Source organism: Chiloscyllium plagiosum, chromosome 23 (genome assembly GCF_004010195.1).
Source record: "Chiloscyllium plagiosum isolate BGI_BamShark_2017 chromosome 23, ASM401019v2, whole genome shotgun sequence".
Classification (NCBI taxonomy): Eukaryota; Metazoa; Chordata; class Chondrichthyes; order Orectolobiformes; family Hemiscylliidae; genus Chiloscyllium; species Chiloscyllium plagiosum.
The window spans coordinates 2393225-2411027 of NC_057732.1; the positions used below are offsets into that span (position 1 = coordinate 2393225).

The 17803-nt window shown below is 42.0% G+C and overlaps 1 protein-coding gene across 3 annotated transcripts in view; it reads right to left on the reverse strand.

Moving 5' to 3' along the window:
- elk3 (ETS transcription factor ELK3) overlaps positions 1-17803 on the reverse strand; it is a 99403-nt gene that overhangs the window by 19590 nt on the left and 62010 nt on the right. For 2 of the 3 annotated variants that reach the window (XM_043713292.1, XM_043713293.1), the window contains exons 3-4: positions 8477-9277; positions 5268-5390 (exon numbers count right to left, since the gene is read on the reverse strand). In XM_043713292.1, coding sequence (XP_043569227.1) covers positions 5268-5390; positions 8477-9277 — 924 coding nt within the window. The remainder of the gene's footprint in view (positions 1-5267; positions 5391-8476; positions 9278-17803) is intronic. The other variant, XM_043713295.1, reaches the window with a different exon arrangement.

The following is a 17803-nucleotide window of genomic DNA, read 5'->3' on the forward strand; positions in this document are numbered from 1 at the left end:
GACTGGGCTTGTATACCCTTGAGTTTAGAAGACTGAGAGGGGATCTGATTGAGACATAGAAAATTATTAAAGGATTGGACACTCTGGAGGCAAGAAACATGTTTCCGCTGATGGGTGAGTGCCGAACCAGAGGACACAACTTAAAAATACGGGATAGATCATTTAGGACAGAGATGAGGAGAAACTTCTCATGATGAGAGAGTGGTGGCTGTGTGGAATGCTCATCCCAGAGGGCAGTGGAGGCCCGGTCTCTGGATTCATTTCAGAAAGAGTTGGATAGAGCTCTCAAGGATAGTGGAATCAGGGTTATGGAGATAAGGCAGGAACAGGATACTGATTAAGGATGATCAGCCATGATCATATTGAATGGTGGTGCAGGCTCGAAGGGCAGAATGGCCTATTCCTGCACCTATTGTCTATGTCTATTAACATGTTGTACACCTTTACCACCTTATCCACGTGTGTTGCCATATTCAGGGAGCTATGGATTTGCACCCCAAGAACCCTCTGAATATCAATGCTTCTAACATTCCTGCCATGAACCGTATTTTTCCCATTTGTATTTGACCTGCTAAAATGGAACACCTCACATTTGTCCGGATTAAACTCCATCCAGCATTTCTATGCCCAACTTTCCAACTGATCTATATCCTGCTGTATTCTTTGATAACCATCCTCACTATCCACAACTCTACCAATTTTCATGTCACCTGCAAACTTATATTTTCATCCAAATAATTTATATATATTCATAACAACAGAAGTCCCAGCACTGATCCTTGTGGAATACCATTTGACGCAGACCTCCAGTCAGTAAAACACCCCTCCACAACTAACCTCTATCTTCTATGACCAAACCAATTTTGTAGGAGAATGTGAGGACTGCAGATGCTAGAGATCAGAGTGGAGAGTGGGGGCTGGAAAAACACAGCAGGTCAGGCAGCATCTGAGGAGCAGGAGTATCGATGTTTTGAGGATCTGAAGGGCTTTTACCAGAAACATCGATTCTCCTGCTCCTCAGATACTGCCTGACCTGCAGTGCTTTTCCAGCACCACACTCTGAAACCAATTTTGTGTCCAATTCACCAAATCGCCGTGGATTCAATGTGACTTAATCTCCTGGACCAGCCTACCATGAGGGACCCTGTCAACTGCTTTAGTAAAGTCTACGTAGACAACCTCCACTGCCCCACCCTCAATCATTTTCATTACTTCCTCAATAAACTCAACCAGGTTTGTGAGACAAGACCTCCCCTGCACAAAGCCATGCTGATTATCCTTCTCCAAATGGGAGTAAATTCATTCTTCTCCAAATGGGAGTAAATCCTGTCCCTGAGAACCTTCTCCAATAATTTCCTGATCACTGATGTGAGGGTCATTGGCCTATAATGTCCTGGATTTCCCTGTGGCCCTTTTTAAATAAAGAAACAACCAGTCTTCTGGAACCTCATCTGCGGCTAAACAGGATACAAAGATCTCAGTCAAGGCCATAGGAATATCCTCCCATGCCTCCCTCAGTATCCTGGAGAAGCATCTACCTGAATGCTTTTCGAGCCAACCAGCATCACTTTCTTCTTAATATATCCCAGAATATCAACATACCTCTCTCTAATCTTACCATTGTCCAGTTCCTTCTCCTTGGTGAATACCAAAGCAAATTTCTTATCAGGGCCTCAATCACTTGCTCTTGATCCACGCATAAATGTTTTCCTTTGTTCTTGAGTAGACTTACTCTTTCCCGAGGAGAAAGTGAGGACTGCAGATCAGCATGTAGGGCATAAGCCCTCGGGCATGATCCCTGATGAAGGGCTTACACCCGGAACATTGATTCTCCTGCTACTCGGATGCGGCCTGACTTGCTGTGCTTTCTCAGCACTACACTACTCTTTCCCTAGATACTCTTTTGCTCCTAATTTGCATTTAAAATGCCTTGGGATTCTTCATAATCCTACTTGCCAAGACATTTCATAGCCCCTTCTAATCTTCCTAATTTCCTGTTTAAGTTCAAGTTCTTTTCTGCTTCCCTTACATTCCTCAAGAGCCTGATTGATTGCAGTTTCCTAAACCTTACACATGCTTCTTTTTATTTGAGACTAAACTTTCAACATCTCTTGTCATTCAAAGTTTCCAAATCTTGCCATCTTTATCTTCTTCTGTCCTCACAAGAACATCTGGCATTTAACTCTGATCAATTGGTCTTTAAAAGACTCCCACATCAGATGTGGATTTACCCTCAAAGAGCTGTTCCCAGTCTTCTTCCTTGCCTAATACTGTTGTAATTAATCTTCTCCCAATTTATCACTTTCACCCAAGGACCAGCCTTGTCCTTTTCCAGAACTATTTTAATACTGATGGAATTACAATCACTGTTCCCAAAATGTTCCCCCAATTAAACTGATCACCTGGCTGGATTCATTCCCCAACACCAGGTTTAATATGGCCCCTTCTCTACTTGGACTATCTCCATAGTGTTTCAAGAAACCCTACTGTATGTACCTAACAAATTCTGTCCCATAGGGAGTAGAGTCAATACCGAGAAAGTTAAAAGCACTCGTTACAACAACCCTGTTGTTTTTGCATCTTTCCATGATCTGCTTAAATATCTGTTCCTCTATCTCCCTTTGACTAATGGAGACCTATAATATCAACCCCATCATAGTGACTGCACACTTTTTATTCCTAACTTCCACCCATATGGCCTCACTGGATGAGCCCTCCAAGATGTTCTCTCTTAGTGTAACAATGACAGTCTCCTTCAGTCACACAACTCCCCTCCACCCCTTTTACGCTATCACTACGCCTGTAGGTCAGCATGTTTCAGAGATCCTGCCCAGTCACATGGCAGGCACTGCCAATGTCAGCTGTGGCTACTCCTGAAGTATGAGTGCATTGATCAAATCAACCCTCTGCTGCAATGATGTCCTGAATTAGCCAATCTGCCTCCTAATGGTCAGCTCGTTTGCCACCAATGATACAAAGAGAGACAAAAGTACACACTGAACCACTGGAAAATGATGCTGAAGAATTGTGGGAGGCACGGTGGCACAGTGGTTAGCACTGCTGCCTCACAGTGCCGGAGACCCGGGTTCAATTCCCGCCTCAGGCGACTGACTGTGTGGAGTTTGCACCGGGTTTCCTCCGGGCACTCCGGTTTCCTCCCACAGTCCAAAGATGTGCAGGTCAGGTGAATTGGCCATGCTAAATTGCCCCTAGTGCTAGGTAAGGGGTAAATGTAGGGGTATGGGTGGGTTGCGCTTCGGCGGGTCGGTGTGGACTTGTTGGGCCGAAGGGCCTGTTTCCACACTGTAATGTAATGTAATGTAATGTAATTAGTAATGGGGAACAAAGAAATGGTTGAGGAACTGAATGAGTACTTTGCGTCACAGTGAAAGACACGAGTTACACCCCAATACGTTCAAGAGAGTTAGGGGGCAGAAATGAGTATGGTAGCTATCACCGAGTCGAAGCTGCTAGAAAAACTGGAAGATCTGAAAGTGGATAAATCATCTGGATCAAATGGGCTACACCCTAAAGTTCTGAAGGAGATAGCTGAAGAGGTAGTGGAGCCTTTAGCAGTGATCCTTCTGTTATCACTGGAGTCAGGGAGGGTCCCAGAGGACTAGAAAATTGCTAATGTAACTCCCCTGTTTAAGAAGGGAGTAAGGCAAAAGATGGGAAATTATCGAACAATCAGTCATTGGTAAGATTTTGGAGTCCATTGTGAAGCATGAGATTTCTGAATACTTGCAAGTGCTTGGTAAAATAGGGCAAAGTCAGCATGGTTTCATCAAGGGGTGGTCATGCCTGACAAATCTGCTAGAATTCTTTGAGGAAGTAACAAGCAGGTTAGACCAAGGAGAGCTAATGGATGTTATCTCTCTGGACTTCAAGAAGGCCTTTGACAAGGTGCCATACAGGAGGCTGCTCAGTAAGATAAGGGCCCACAGTGTCAGATGCAAGGTGCTAGCATGGATCGAAGATTGGCTGTCTGGCAGAAGGCAGAGAGTAGGGATTAAAGGGTCTTTCTCAGGATGGAAGCCAGTGACTAGTTATATTCCACACGGGTTAGTGTTGGGACCACAACTTTTCACTTTATGCATTAATGATCTGGATGAAGGAACTGAAAGCATTCTAGCTAAGTTTGCAGATGATACAAAGATAGGTGGAGGGGAAGGTAGTCCTGAGGAGGCAGGGAAGCTGCAGAAATATTTAGACAGGTTAGGAGATTGGGCTAAGAAGTGGCAGATGAAACACAACGTGGAAAAGTGTGAGGTCATGCACTTTGGTGGAAATAATAGAAGTATGGACTATTTTCTAAATGGGAAGAAAATTCAAAAATGTGGAATACAAAGGGACTTGGGAGTCTGAGACCAGGATTCTCTTTGGTAGTTAGGAAGGCAAATACAATGTCATCATTCATCTCGACAGCACTAGAATCTAAAAGCAGGGATGTACTTCTGAGGCTTTAAAAGGCTCTGGTCAGGCCACATTTGGAGTATTGTGAGCAATTTTGGGCTCCATACCTTGGGAAGGATGCACTGGCCCTGGAGTGAGTCCAGGGGAGGTTCATGAGAATGATCCCAGGAATTAAAGGCTTAACATACAAGAAACATTTGAGGACTCTGGGACTATATTCAATGGAGTTTTCAAGGATGAGGATGGGATCCAATTTGAAATTTACAGAATACTGAATGGCCTGGACAGAGTGGATATTGGGAAGATGTTTCCATTGGCAATAGAGACAAATACCAAAGGCACAGCCTTAGAGTAAAGGGAAGACCCTTTAGAACAGAGGTAAGGAGAAACTTCTTTAGCCAGAGAGTGGGGAATCTATAGAATTCATTGCCACAGAAGGCTGTGGAGGCCAGCTCATTGAGTATAGTTAAGACAGAGATAGGTAAGTTCTTGATGGCCAAGGGGATCAAAGGTTATGGGGAGAAAGCAGAAAAATGGGATTGAAAAATCTATGAGCCATTATTGAATGGTGGAGCAGACTCAATGGGCCGAATCGTCTAACTTCTGATCTTGTGGTCTTATAGGATAGTAGTTGGAAACAACGAGCATCATTCTGATGCCTTCTCATATCATTTCACCAGTCGATCCGCCTCTGAGCCCATCCCCAAAGAAACCATAAGGTTCTTGTCGAAGAATTGTTCTATAGGAACATTCAGCAACATCAATCAAGCTTACAATGAACATGTAATAGACACAGCTCATTAAAACATCAGAGGAAATTGCCCTGATAATGTTTAACAATTCACACATACCTGAAATAAAGACCCTGGCCCCTGGAGTCTGGCAGGACTCAAGGGAGCCACTGGACTTAATGTACTCCAGAAGTGAATACTGGAGAGTAAGGGGCTTGGAGTCAACAGGATGCCATTAGGTGTCTATAATAATAAAATAAAAATGTAATTAGACTAATCAATAAGTCAATTTATCAGCAATGTCTCTGTGACAGCACTTTCAACAAGGAGCTTGAAGATTTGGAGTGGTTATCATTTGCAAAGGCCAGGCCTGACATACTGAGGGAATGCCACACTATGCTAGAAGTGCTAATTTGTGGGTGACATATTAATTCAAAGACCCACCCACTCTCTCAGGTGGATGTGGAAGACCATGTAGTCATTATCGCTTTGTTTCCCTGGTTGTGAGTTTAGAATCAAGAACACAATCTCAGGATACGGGGAGGCCATTTCAGGCCGAGATGAGGAGACACTTCGTCATTCAAAGGGTCATGAACCTGTGGAATTCTCTACCACAAAAAGCTGTGGAGACCAAGTCACTCAAGAAAGAGATACATTTATACATTTAAAGGGATCATGGGGTAAAAAGAGAAAGCGGGAATACAGCATTGAGATTGAGAATCAAATATGATCAGAGTAGGTTAAATGTTTATGGGATCTTGCTGTTCATACATTGGCCACAGTGACAATGATATTTCAACAGTAACCACAGTTGAAAAATTCCAAATTGCCTATGACATGTTTTGGGACACCCTGAGATCATGAAAGGCGCTACAGAAATGCTAGTCCCTTCTTTTTCATTAAGTGCAGCCAAATTAAATAATTAATTTTCTTGTATTTTCATCATATTGAAAATGTATATAATGTACCAGTCTCAGCCATTATGGATATCTGCATCAATTATAAGTGTACAAATTCTTTTAGCTTTGCCCCAAATAATGAAGCTGTAGATTTCAAAGCATGTTTAATTTTAGAACTGAGCTCTCTATCTGTACATTTAAAAATTGCTATTTATTGTGATTTATTGAAGGAACCAAGAAGAAAGAAAGTATTTGCATATGTGTAGAGGCTTTCACAAACTCAAGCTACCCAAGAAAATATTCAATTAAATAAGTATATTGAAGCATCGTTGCTGTTAAAATCCGCATGAGAGATAAGAAACAACATTGTGATGTAGAGAAACACAGCAAATAATAAGAGCACAGCAAGACTCTGCAAACAACACTGAAATATAGTGAACTACACTGAAATATAAACAGCTTTAAGGAGGAGAGGGAGTTCAAGTATTGGAAAGGCAGATTCCCAAGAGGGGAAAAGGTAGGACAACCTAGTCTGGACTAGGTCAAACTAGAGCTCCTTAAATGACAGAGAGGTGTAGCCGAAAAACTGGGTGTACTGCAAATGTTAGGTTGATAATACAAGTGAGAACCAGGCTGAGTATAGAGAGTACAGAAGTGAAGGTGATAAAGATTAGAAAACAAAGAGTGAATATGAGAAGAGACAAGCAGCTAACATAAAAGGAATCCAGTCTTCTATCGATAGTAGGTGATGGATAGGATTTTTTGAAGCCAGGGGTTGGCACTGGGAACCCGGCTTTTTCTGATGCTTATCTAATGACTTAAATTGGCATGTATAAGGTACAATTTCTGAATTTTGAAATGGTACAAAACTTATAAGTATTGGGAATTTAGGAGGATAATAATAATCTTTAAGAGGATACAGGTTGTCAAAATGAGTAAAAAACTGGCAGATGAAATTCAAGGTACAGAAGTGTAATATGTTTAATACATTTGGTAGGGAGAATGAAAAGAAGCAATAAAGTAAAGAGATCATTGTAAAGGAGGAACCTGGGCCTAACTGTGCACAATGTGCCATGTGGATGGTAACAGGGCAGATTCAGAAAACAGCGAATGAAGCTTATGGCATCTTATACTTTACTAATAAAGGCTCAGAATAGAAGAGCAAGGAGGTTATCATGAACCTTGACTAAACATTGGTTTTGCTTCAACAGAACTAAGTGTGCAATTCAGGACTCTTCACTTTAGAAAGAATGGGAAAGTATAAGATTGTGGAATGATTCCACAGGTACAGAACTTCAGCTAGAATGACAGACTGCAGAAACTGGGACTGCTCTCCTTTCAGCACAGAATGTTAAGAGGAGATATAGATGTTAAAAATAAGGGAGGGTCTGTTTAGAGTAGAGTGTGAGGAACTGCTCCTATTAGTAGAACAGATAAGAACCAGAGGACTTGAATATGAAGTGAGTGGCAAGAGAACTTGAGGTGGGACCAGGAAATCCTTTCCAAACAGCAAGCGGTTGTGATCTGGAATGCACTACCGTGCAGGGGGGTGAACTCTAATTTACTTGCCAGTAACAAGGGATAGTAAACAGCAGAGCAGAAGGGAATCAGGAGGGGCAGTGGATTAGCTGCACTGCTAGATGGGTCTCCTCTGAATTTATGATCCCATAATCTGTTTAATAAGATTGAGGAGGGAAAGGTTTCAAATTGTATGATGGAATCTTTTCCATTTCTGTGGTCCCACCTGAAAGACAATGCAGCACTCATTTAATATCACATTAAAATGACAGTTTGGAACATGTGCTGAAGTGTCTGGACTAGGTCAAAGCTTTGGAATCTGTTGAAAGTGCTACACACAGAGTTGGAACCGACATACATTAACATTTGAATCTACTGAACAAAAAAACAGCATATATAACACATATTTACAAAAATAAATTGAAGCAAGTGATCAGCTGGGAAAATCTTGTAATCTATCTCCTGCAGTCAGCAAGCTGTCAGATACAATGATCAGAGTGATGCAGTTTGCAAAGGTTTTCTGAGGTTTAGGGTGAGCATAAGGAAGCTCCCTCTGCTTCTAACGGTGCTCTGGTGAACCTTGGAGGTCATGCTGCTGTTACTGAGAGTGAGAAATTATTGTTCCAATCCTTAACACTCATTCATCCCATTAGAGACATGAAATACATTCTTTACAAAATAACCTGCTTCATAACCAATGTGGAAAATATCATTTTATAATTGTATTCACATTCCATTCCAAAGACACAGTTTTTAAAAAAAATCTAGTGAATAGAAAATGAGAAGTTTTTGATTCACTTGCCATGACTGTACATCATTATGCAATACATTTTAAGACGGCAATGTGTAAAGATCAGATTCAGTGCTGAAAGTGTCACTTACGTCAACCCAGATGAAAATGAACAAACTAACCTGTGCAGTGAAGAAGGCAGGAGTGAGGGATCCAGAAGGAAGTGCTGGGCTATTGAGGGCAATTGAGCCAGCATCAGTGTTGGTTATGACTAAAGGAGGAGCTGGAATCTCCAGGCCTTTGGGTTTCTTAGCTTTTGGAAGATGGCTTTGTCGCTGCTCAGCCAGACAGGGTGATTTGGCCTTCGAGCCAGAGGAGAGGTTTAGAGGCTGAACAGACTGTTCTGAATCATAAGCATCAAGTTCGATAATGCAGGCCTTCTGGTACCCTGTTGAGGAGGAGGTATTCGAGGATGACGAGGCAACAGGGGAATGACATGATGATAAAGGAGGAGATGTTTTAGAGGCGAGAGCAGTGAACAAAGTTGACGCGACTACAGCTTCTGGGGATGGAGAATGTGATGATGGAACGGACCCAATGGGCATGGAAACTGGCCTTTCACTTTTATTAGTTACAAATCTTATAACAGTTCTGACCTCCTCAGAGGTAGGTTTCCTTGCAATTTTCTCTTCTGGCTTTTCCATTTTGATTGACTTGAAAAAGTCAGACCTATTCTGCAAAGAGTTAATGGTGAAAGAAGTATATAACCCAGAGTGGATATAATCATTGCGGCTGGGACTTCTGCCGCTAGATAATGTTATTTGCTGGTGATCTCTGCTCTCTGAAATTGATGGAGTGTCACTATCCCTGAGCAAAATGTTTTCCCGACTGGATTCCAGCGAGTGAGGATCCATTTTTAAAATGTCTGGAAACGAGACAAATTTGTAAACAAACTTCTGTCCAATCACCTTCTTAATAATATTCTGTGGAAGAAAAGGAAAAAAATAATTTTCATTAGATTTTGAACTACTGATCTATTTAAACCATATTTGAGTTAACAAGTGGTAATATACTTTACAGAAATGAAAAACCTTAGTGGGGCAAATCGATTAACTGCGGTATTTAGGACAATGGAGGAAGAACCAATCTTCAGGATTTTCTAGAGATTTTCTCACACCACTAAAGTAACATAAGCTGAAATTTGATACAAATGAATAAAATTCAGATGGAGCTGGAGAAATCCTAGTGAAATTCCCAGCTCTTCTTTCAGTATTGGTTGGTTTTAATCCACCGTCTGTGATATTTTTCACCCAGTCCATAGGGAGAGTACCAACTTGTAAAATGTTGGTTACTCTTGGTGTAATATTATACCTTGTAATATTAGAATTCACCTCATCTTGACTGGTTCTGGGAAGTCACTGTGTTGGGACTGGAGAAGACAGAGGGGCGTAGGATCACACATTGTGTAAGGGATTGTGTAAAAAATATTACCAACTTGAGAAGAGAATCTGTCACAAGATCACTCAAAACCTGTTACCCAACAGACTTGGCAAAAACGTTGTACTGGGCACTGTGACATTTAAACAATAACACTTAATAAAAATGGTGAGGGCACTCTATTAACTGTTGTACATATGAATATACAGAAATCTATGTGCAACAGAAGAATTAACCATGCAACAAATAGGTTGACCCTGCAGCACTTCACTTTGGGTATTCATCAAACACAAAATCCATTTCACTTTGGACTACTTTACGGAAATCACAATTTTTGGCTATTTATGCCAGTTAAACACACAGGTTTTCCAGAACCTCCCATCATCCCATTCTGGTACCATTTCCTGACCAAGAATAGTGAGGGCCTGTGCATGTAACAGCGAATATTTACTCTGAATACAGTCCCAGCAAATATAACCCACACCTTTTATGGAGGAGCTAATACACAGACATTCACAAAATAACCAGAGTATTTTGATAAGACTCGTGAATGAACATTTGAGGATTTGCAGGCAGGTATTCTCACACACTCACCTAGTTAATAAAACAATTATTTCAGATGCAACTTAGTTTAATACAGGACACAGGACTTTTGCCTGCTGGTGACAACTAATAAAAAGCCACTTTATAACCCAGCTTGTTCCACTTTGCATTGAAAACCATTTCTGGGTCACTTAAATAGTGTAAGTTACTGGTCACCTGGGCCTCATTATAGACGATTGGGATTTGGAGTTATCAATAACTGTACTGGCAGATATTGCCAGCAACAAGGTCTGCCCACTGCTGCTAGGAATGGTCATGAACATTGTGCCATTTGTATATCCATCCAGACTCTCTGGTAGAAAACTCATAAGGGCTGTAAGGACAGCCAATGTAGTTTCTTTGTTTAAGAAGGGCAACAGGCATAATCCAGAGAATCATAGGCTGGTGAGCCTTACATCAGTGGTAGGGAAATTACAGGAGAAAAATCTCAGATCGACATCTACTCACATTTGGAGAAGAATGAATTTATTAGGTATTGTCAGCATAGCTTTATGTGGGGGAGGCATTTTCTTACAGTTTGACTAAGATTTTTTCAGGAAGTGACAAAGAATATAGATGTGGGTAGGAAAGTGGATATTAACGACATAGACTTTACTAAACCATTATCAAGGTCCCTCATTGTAGGCTGGTCCACAAGATTAAGCCACATTGAATCCATGGTGACTTGGCAAGTTGCATACAACATTGTCTTGGTCATAGACGTTGTGGAGGGGTGTTTTTCTGACTGGAGGTCTGTGACCAGTGGTATTCTACAAGAATCAGTGCTGGGATCTCTGATGTTTGATATACACACACACATATACATATATAGAGGATTTAGGTGAAGATATAAGTGGTCTGATTAGTAAGTTTGCAGGCGACATGAAAATTGGTGCAAACTGAAAAAACTGCGGATGATGTAAATCGGAAACAGTTCTGACGAAGGGTCACTTGACTAACAACGTTAATTCTGATTACTCTCCTCAGATGCTTCCAGACCTGCTGAGCTTTTCCAGCTATTTCTGTTGTTATTTGTGAAAATTGGTGGAGTTGTGAATAGTGAGGAAGGTTATCAAAGGATACAGCAGGATAGAGATCAGTTGGAAAGTTGTATGGCAAAACTGCAGATGGAGTTTAATCCAGACAACTGTAGGGTGATGCATTCTGGGAGGTCAAATGCAAGAGGAATGTATACAGTAAATGGCAAGACCCTTAAGAGCATTGAAAAACAGAGGGATCTTGGGGTGCAATCCCATAGCTCTCTAAAAGTGGCAACACAGGAGGATTAGGTGGTAAAAACGACCTATGCTGGCCTTCATCAGTCAGGGCACTGAGTATAAAAGTTAGTAAGTCACGTTGCAGCTGTATAAGACTTTAGTCAGGCCACATTTGAAGTACTCTGTGCAATTCCAGCCACCACACTACCAGAAGGATGTGGGGGCTGTGAACAGGGTGCAAATGAGGTTTACGGGATGTTGCCTGGATTGGAACGTATTAGCTATAACGAGAGGTTGGACAAACTTGGATTGTTTAGGCAAGATTGTCAGAGGCTGATGGGTGACCTGACAGAAGTATATAAAACTATGATGGGTATGGATAGGGTCAACAGTCAATCTTTTTCATAGAGTAGAAATGTCAAAAATGAGGGGGCATAGGTTTAAGGCAGGGGAAGTTCAAAGGAGATGTAAAAAGCCAGTTCTTTACACAGAGGCTGAAAGGTCCCTGAAAAGTGCTACCAAGAGAGGTGGCCAAAACAGAAATTATCGACATATTTAAGAGGTACTTAGACAGCCACGGAATAAGAAGGGAATACAGGACATGGACTATGTGCAAGCAGATGGGATTAGAATGATAATATGGTTGGCACAGACACAGTGCGCCAAAGGACATATTCCTGTGCTGTCCTTTTCTATGTTCTATGCTAATTCTCCCATTGTTTCTTTGAAACAGTACCACTGGAACTTTCACACTCATTGAGCAGGCAAATGGGGCTTTGGTTTAACATCTGAATTGAAAGACAGCACCTTCAACAGTGCAACACTCCCTCAGTGCTGTGCTGGGAGTCAGCTTGGAAGTTTGTGCACAAGCTCTGGGAATGGGACTTGACCATGAACACTGTAACTCAGAGCCACAGCCCTGTGCAGCCCATTAACATGGCCTTGCTAAGAGCAAGTAATGCTTCTCCCAGTGGAACAGGTTCATGAAGCTTCTGTTTCAATGCAGAGAGACTGAACTTTAACCCACAAGGCTCCATGGGGGTTTATGTGTGTAGCATGTTAAAGAATCAATAGCCATTAGTTCCAACCTCTGCATCTAGATTTTAGATTACATTACAGTGTGGAAACAGGCCCTTCGGCCCAACAAGTCCACACCGACCCGCCGAAGCGCAACCCACCCATATCCCTACCCCTACATTTACATTTACCCCTTACCGAACACTACAGGCAATTTAGTATGGCCAATTCACCTGACCTGCACATCTTTGGACTGTGGGAGGAAACCGGAGCACCCGGAGGAAACCCACGCAGACACAGGGAGAACGTGCAAACTCCACACAGTCAGTCGCCTGAGGCGGGAATTGAACCCGGGTCTCTGGCGCTGTGAGGCAGCAGTGCTAACCACTGTGCCACCGTGCTGCCCACGAACTTACTTGTGTTTGTTCACGCACCAGAAACCCCTCTGGGACAGACAGGTCTATGATTCAAATTCAAATACGGATTTTACCCTACACTCTGGCTTTAATGACTAGTGGGGAGCTTTCCTGGATTGTCTGAAGTTCACCAGATCAAACCACGTGAGAAGTCAGAGAATTGGCAAAAATGTGAAACTGATAAAACATTTAAATCTTGTCATCTTAGAGGTGCTGACTGACAGGCTTTTGTTTGCAGGATGAGTTCTGAGAGTGTGTCTTCATTACTTTGGAAGTAATTTCCAAGACTTTGTGGGGAAGGGAGGAAGGACCCTTTTCGTTACCTTGGACAGTTATTAAACTAACTTAATCTTCTTCACTGTAAACATTCCCTGCAGTGTGGTTCACTGACCTCTGACAACGAACAGAAGCATCAACAACACCAGGAGCTACAATGCACCAAATGCCAGTTGACAGGGCAGAGGATATGGACAGAAAGCTCGACATTGCAGAAGAACAAATCCCTACAGACAAACAGAAAATCAGCTTCCTGCACTACAGGATAGCCTCGGGAGGTTCTGTATTCTGCGGATGGTTGGTGCAAACATCTGCAGAGCTGAAAATGTGCTGCTGGAAAAGCGCAGTAGGTCAGGCAGCATCCAAGGAGCAGGAGAATCGACATTTCGGGCACGAGCCCTTCTTCAGAAATGATGCCCTAAAGGTCGATTCTCCTGCTCCTTGGATTACTTTACTTTACTTTACTTACTTACAGTGTGGAAACAGGCCCTTCGGCCCAACAAGTCCACACCGCTCCGCCGAAGTGCAACCCACCCATATCCCTACATGTACCCCTTTTACCTAACCCTACGGGCAATTTAGCATGGCCAATTCACCTGACCTGCACATCTTTGGACTGTGGGAGGAAACCGGAACACCCGGAGGAAACCCACGCAGACACGGGGAGAACGTGCAAACTCCACACAGTCAGTCGCCTGAGGCGGGAATTGAACCCAGGTCTCAGGCGCTGTGAGGCAGCAGTGCTAACCACTGTGCCGCCCACGATGCTGCCTGACCTGCTGCGCTTTTCCAGCAACACATTTTCAGCTCTGATCTCCAGCATCTGCAGTCCTCACTTTCTACGCAAACATCTGCAGACTCTTGAAAGAAGAGCTTCTGTCCAGGTTTAGCACAGCCCTGAAACTCGGCAATGCCATCTCCTTTCACAGAGCTGCTAGCAATATCTGGAGAATTTCACAAACTGCCGCCCACAAATATACCTCCCAGGAGGCTAAGTGCTAAGTTTGTCACAGCCACCATTTATGCTGGCTTTGCTGTTCTTCGATGTGCTAAAATCCCAGTTTTCCCGAAATTGGTCAGCGGGAACAAAATGGCATCTTTTTGTCCCTGCTCTTTGTAAGAGCTCAACCCTTGCCTTCGAGGGATGTCAGACTCAGGATACCTTGACTGTAATCAAAACATCTTGGCTGCACATTTGTTGGTGCTTTAATGCTGGTTTTATTTCTTTGCACATCAATTCTAAGCCTAAAACAAATCAATGTAAATTTGGCAGTTGGATTAATTGTGATTTTGGGAGGTACAATTACATCAATTATTGCATCCTCTACAACAGCAAACACATTACCTCAAACATTCACTAGGTTACAATGTCTACTCAACATCAAATTCAGAGCAACTAGAGAATGGCCAAAATTTCTAACCTTGCTAGTGACCCCAGGAATGAATATTCTATTGGTCAAAATATCTTTCAGGATGACTGTGTCAAAGGAGAAAAGTAAGGTTTCTTTATTCTTTTGGGATGTAGATGTCGGTGGCTGGGCCAGCATTTATTGCCCATCCCTCATTACAGTTAAAGTGAATGGCTTGCTCAGCTATTTCAGATGGCATTAAGAGTTGATCACATTGCTGTGGATCTAGAGTCACACGTAACCAGACTGGCAAATCTCATTCCCTAAAGGGCATTAGTGAACTTGGTGAATTGACTGCCAACATTTAATTCAGATGTTATTGAATTCAAATTTTACCAGCTAGCCTGATGGGATTCGAATCTGTGTCACCAGGACATTACTCTGGAGTTCCACATTACTAGTCCAGTAATATTACCACTACACCACCGCAACCCTCCCACTTATTTCCTCCAGGGAAACTGCTCTGAACTGTTCTAAAGCTATGCAACAAGTAATCCACTCATCACTTGTTTTCAGAAGCTCAAGTTGGTGACAGTCCTGCTTCTTACCTGTTGGGACAGACATGGCCTGTTGATTTCAAAAGTAGAGGGAATTCTAACAGAGAGGAGTTTGTATCTAAAATGGGCATTTCTGCCAGAATTTTCTCTAGCATTGTGCAAAGTGGGAGCCTGTTCCATCAAAACTGCTCGGGTCTAGTTTAGGAAATCAAGCAAAAGCGACACTAAGAATTAGAGAACTGCCTCAAAATGTAGGAAGGTGGAGGAATGTAGACTAGATCCATACAGTAGGAAAGGGGACACTCTGATATCAGAAATTTGCAGATGATTCCTCCAAACTGACAAGGAGGAGGCAGAGAAGAAGGCTGAGAGGAGATCTGATAAAGGTTTTCAAAATCAAGAGCAACTAGAAAGAGTAAATAGGGAGAAACTATTCCTATTGTAAAGGGAAAATAATGAGTGGACAGGGATTTAAAGTGATATGCAAACGAGGCAAGGGTTATATGAGAAAAGGCAATGTCATCCAGCAAGTAGTTATGGTATGGAATGCATTGCTTGGAAATGTGTGGGGGCAAGTTCAATTGAGGATTTCAGGACAGTATTGGATAGATATTTGGTGTGCAAGGATATGGGGAAAATACAGGAGATTGATACTAGATAATAGAACAGACATGATGAGCTGAATGGCCTCCTTCTGTACCGTAACAATTCTGTGAGATGACCCATGTTTGTATATTGTGAGTGAAGTTAGTATTGATGTTGATCATTGATGACTGAAAAGCTTTGAACAATTCGGAGATAAATCAAAAGTCAGAACCTACAAGGTGGTAATCTTTGGACTACTGCCTGAGAAAGTAAGAAAAAGAGCTAATGCATGGCTCAAGGATTGGAGTGGGTGGAATGGGTTTCAGTTTGTGGGGCAATGACACCAGTGGGATAGAAGGGATCTGTTCTGGTGGGCTACGCTTCACTTCATCCTTGCTTGGACCAGTCATGGAGTCAGACATTACAAAAAAGCCCTTCGGTCCATCAAGTCTGACCAAAAATATGAACTTGAGAACCTCCTCAAAATGTGGGAAGGTGGAAGAATATAGAACAGATCCAAAGAATCGATCTGCACAACATCGTGGGCCAAATGGCCTGTTCTCTGCTGTACTTTTCTATGTTCTATGTTCTATGTACATTAATCTGACTTTCCAGTACTTGGCCCATAGTCTTGAACGTTATGACATTTCAAGTACTCATCAGAGAAAACGTGTCCTGGTGAATCAAGAAACTAGAGCTATGGAGACGTTTTTGGACCAATTAGTTGGGGGGATAGGGGGGAGAAGGGGGAGAGGGGAGAAATCTAGGCTCATAAAGCAAGAGGGAAATAGCAGGGCAGCTATTTTAGAGAGAATGGAGAATGGGGTTGAGAAACGTATCAGCCATGTTTGAATGGCAGAGCAGAGTCGATGGGCTGAATGGCCTAATTTCTGCTCCTATGCCTTATGGTCAATACCCAGAGTGAGACAGGAAGGGACAGAGTGTATAAATACCTGGGAAAAAAGCAGTAAATAGGATTAAAGGGGGAAAAATTGTAAAATGGCAAAATTAATGGTTCTTGCCTTGAATACACATAATATTCAGAACAAAATAAATGAATTAAAGGAACAAATTTACAATGATGGTGGTGCATGTCATTACATGATTATAAGGAGATCATAGCTGGGAACTAAATATTCATAAGTATGTGACTTCTCTAAAGGATAGACAGGAAGGAAATGTTGGTGGGCAGCATTGTTAGTATGGGTGGTATAAGTATGATCACAAGAAATGATCTTGGATTAGAAGACGTGGAATCCATGTGGGTGGAGAAAGACACTGGCAACAGTCATCTATATGCCCCCTAACAGTAGCTATAGGGTGGGAAACAGAATATATCAGAAGATAATGAGGATAATTAACAAAGGCAGTACATTAATCATGGGTAACTTGAGTACATTGGGGAAAGTCAGATTGGCAGAGGAAGAAGTCATAGAGTGCATTCAGGACTATTTCCTCGAACATATTGTGGATCCAACCAGGAATTAGATGATGCATAAAGAGGCAGGCTTAATAAATCATGTCAAAGTCAGAGACCCTCTGGGAAATAGTGACCATAACATTATCAAATTTAGCATTCAGTTTGAGAGGGAAGAAATTGGTCAGAGTCAAATATGCTAAGGGCAGTTACAAAGGAAGGAGGGCAGAGCTGACAGGGGTGCACTGGGAAATGAGTTTAGTAGCAAAGATGGTTGAGAAAAAAAAAGTAGACATTTAAGAAAATAGTTAATTACTCACAGCAAAGAAATATATGTATAAAAAGGAAGAGAGAGGCCAAAGTGGACATAGGCCCCTTTGACATTGAGGCTGGGGAAATAATAATGAGGCAAGAGGAAATGGCAAAAGAGTTGAATAAATACTTTGCATCAGTCTTAACATTGCAAGACATAAATGTCACTCTAAAATTACTAAATTTAACACTCTAAATAAACACTCTAAATTACTCCAAGGAGAGAGAAGAGAGGAAATTGCTCTGGAATTTTCTCTTTTGTCTATCTTTTAAGACAGTCCTTAGACCAAGCTTTCAGTCATCTGACCTAAAAACACTTCAAGTGGCTTGATGTCAGATTTTAT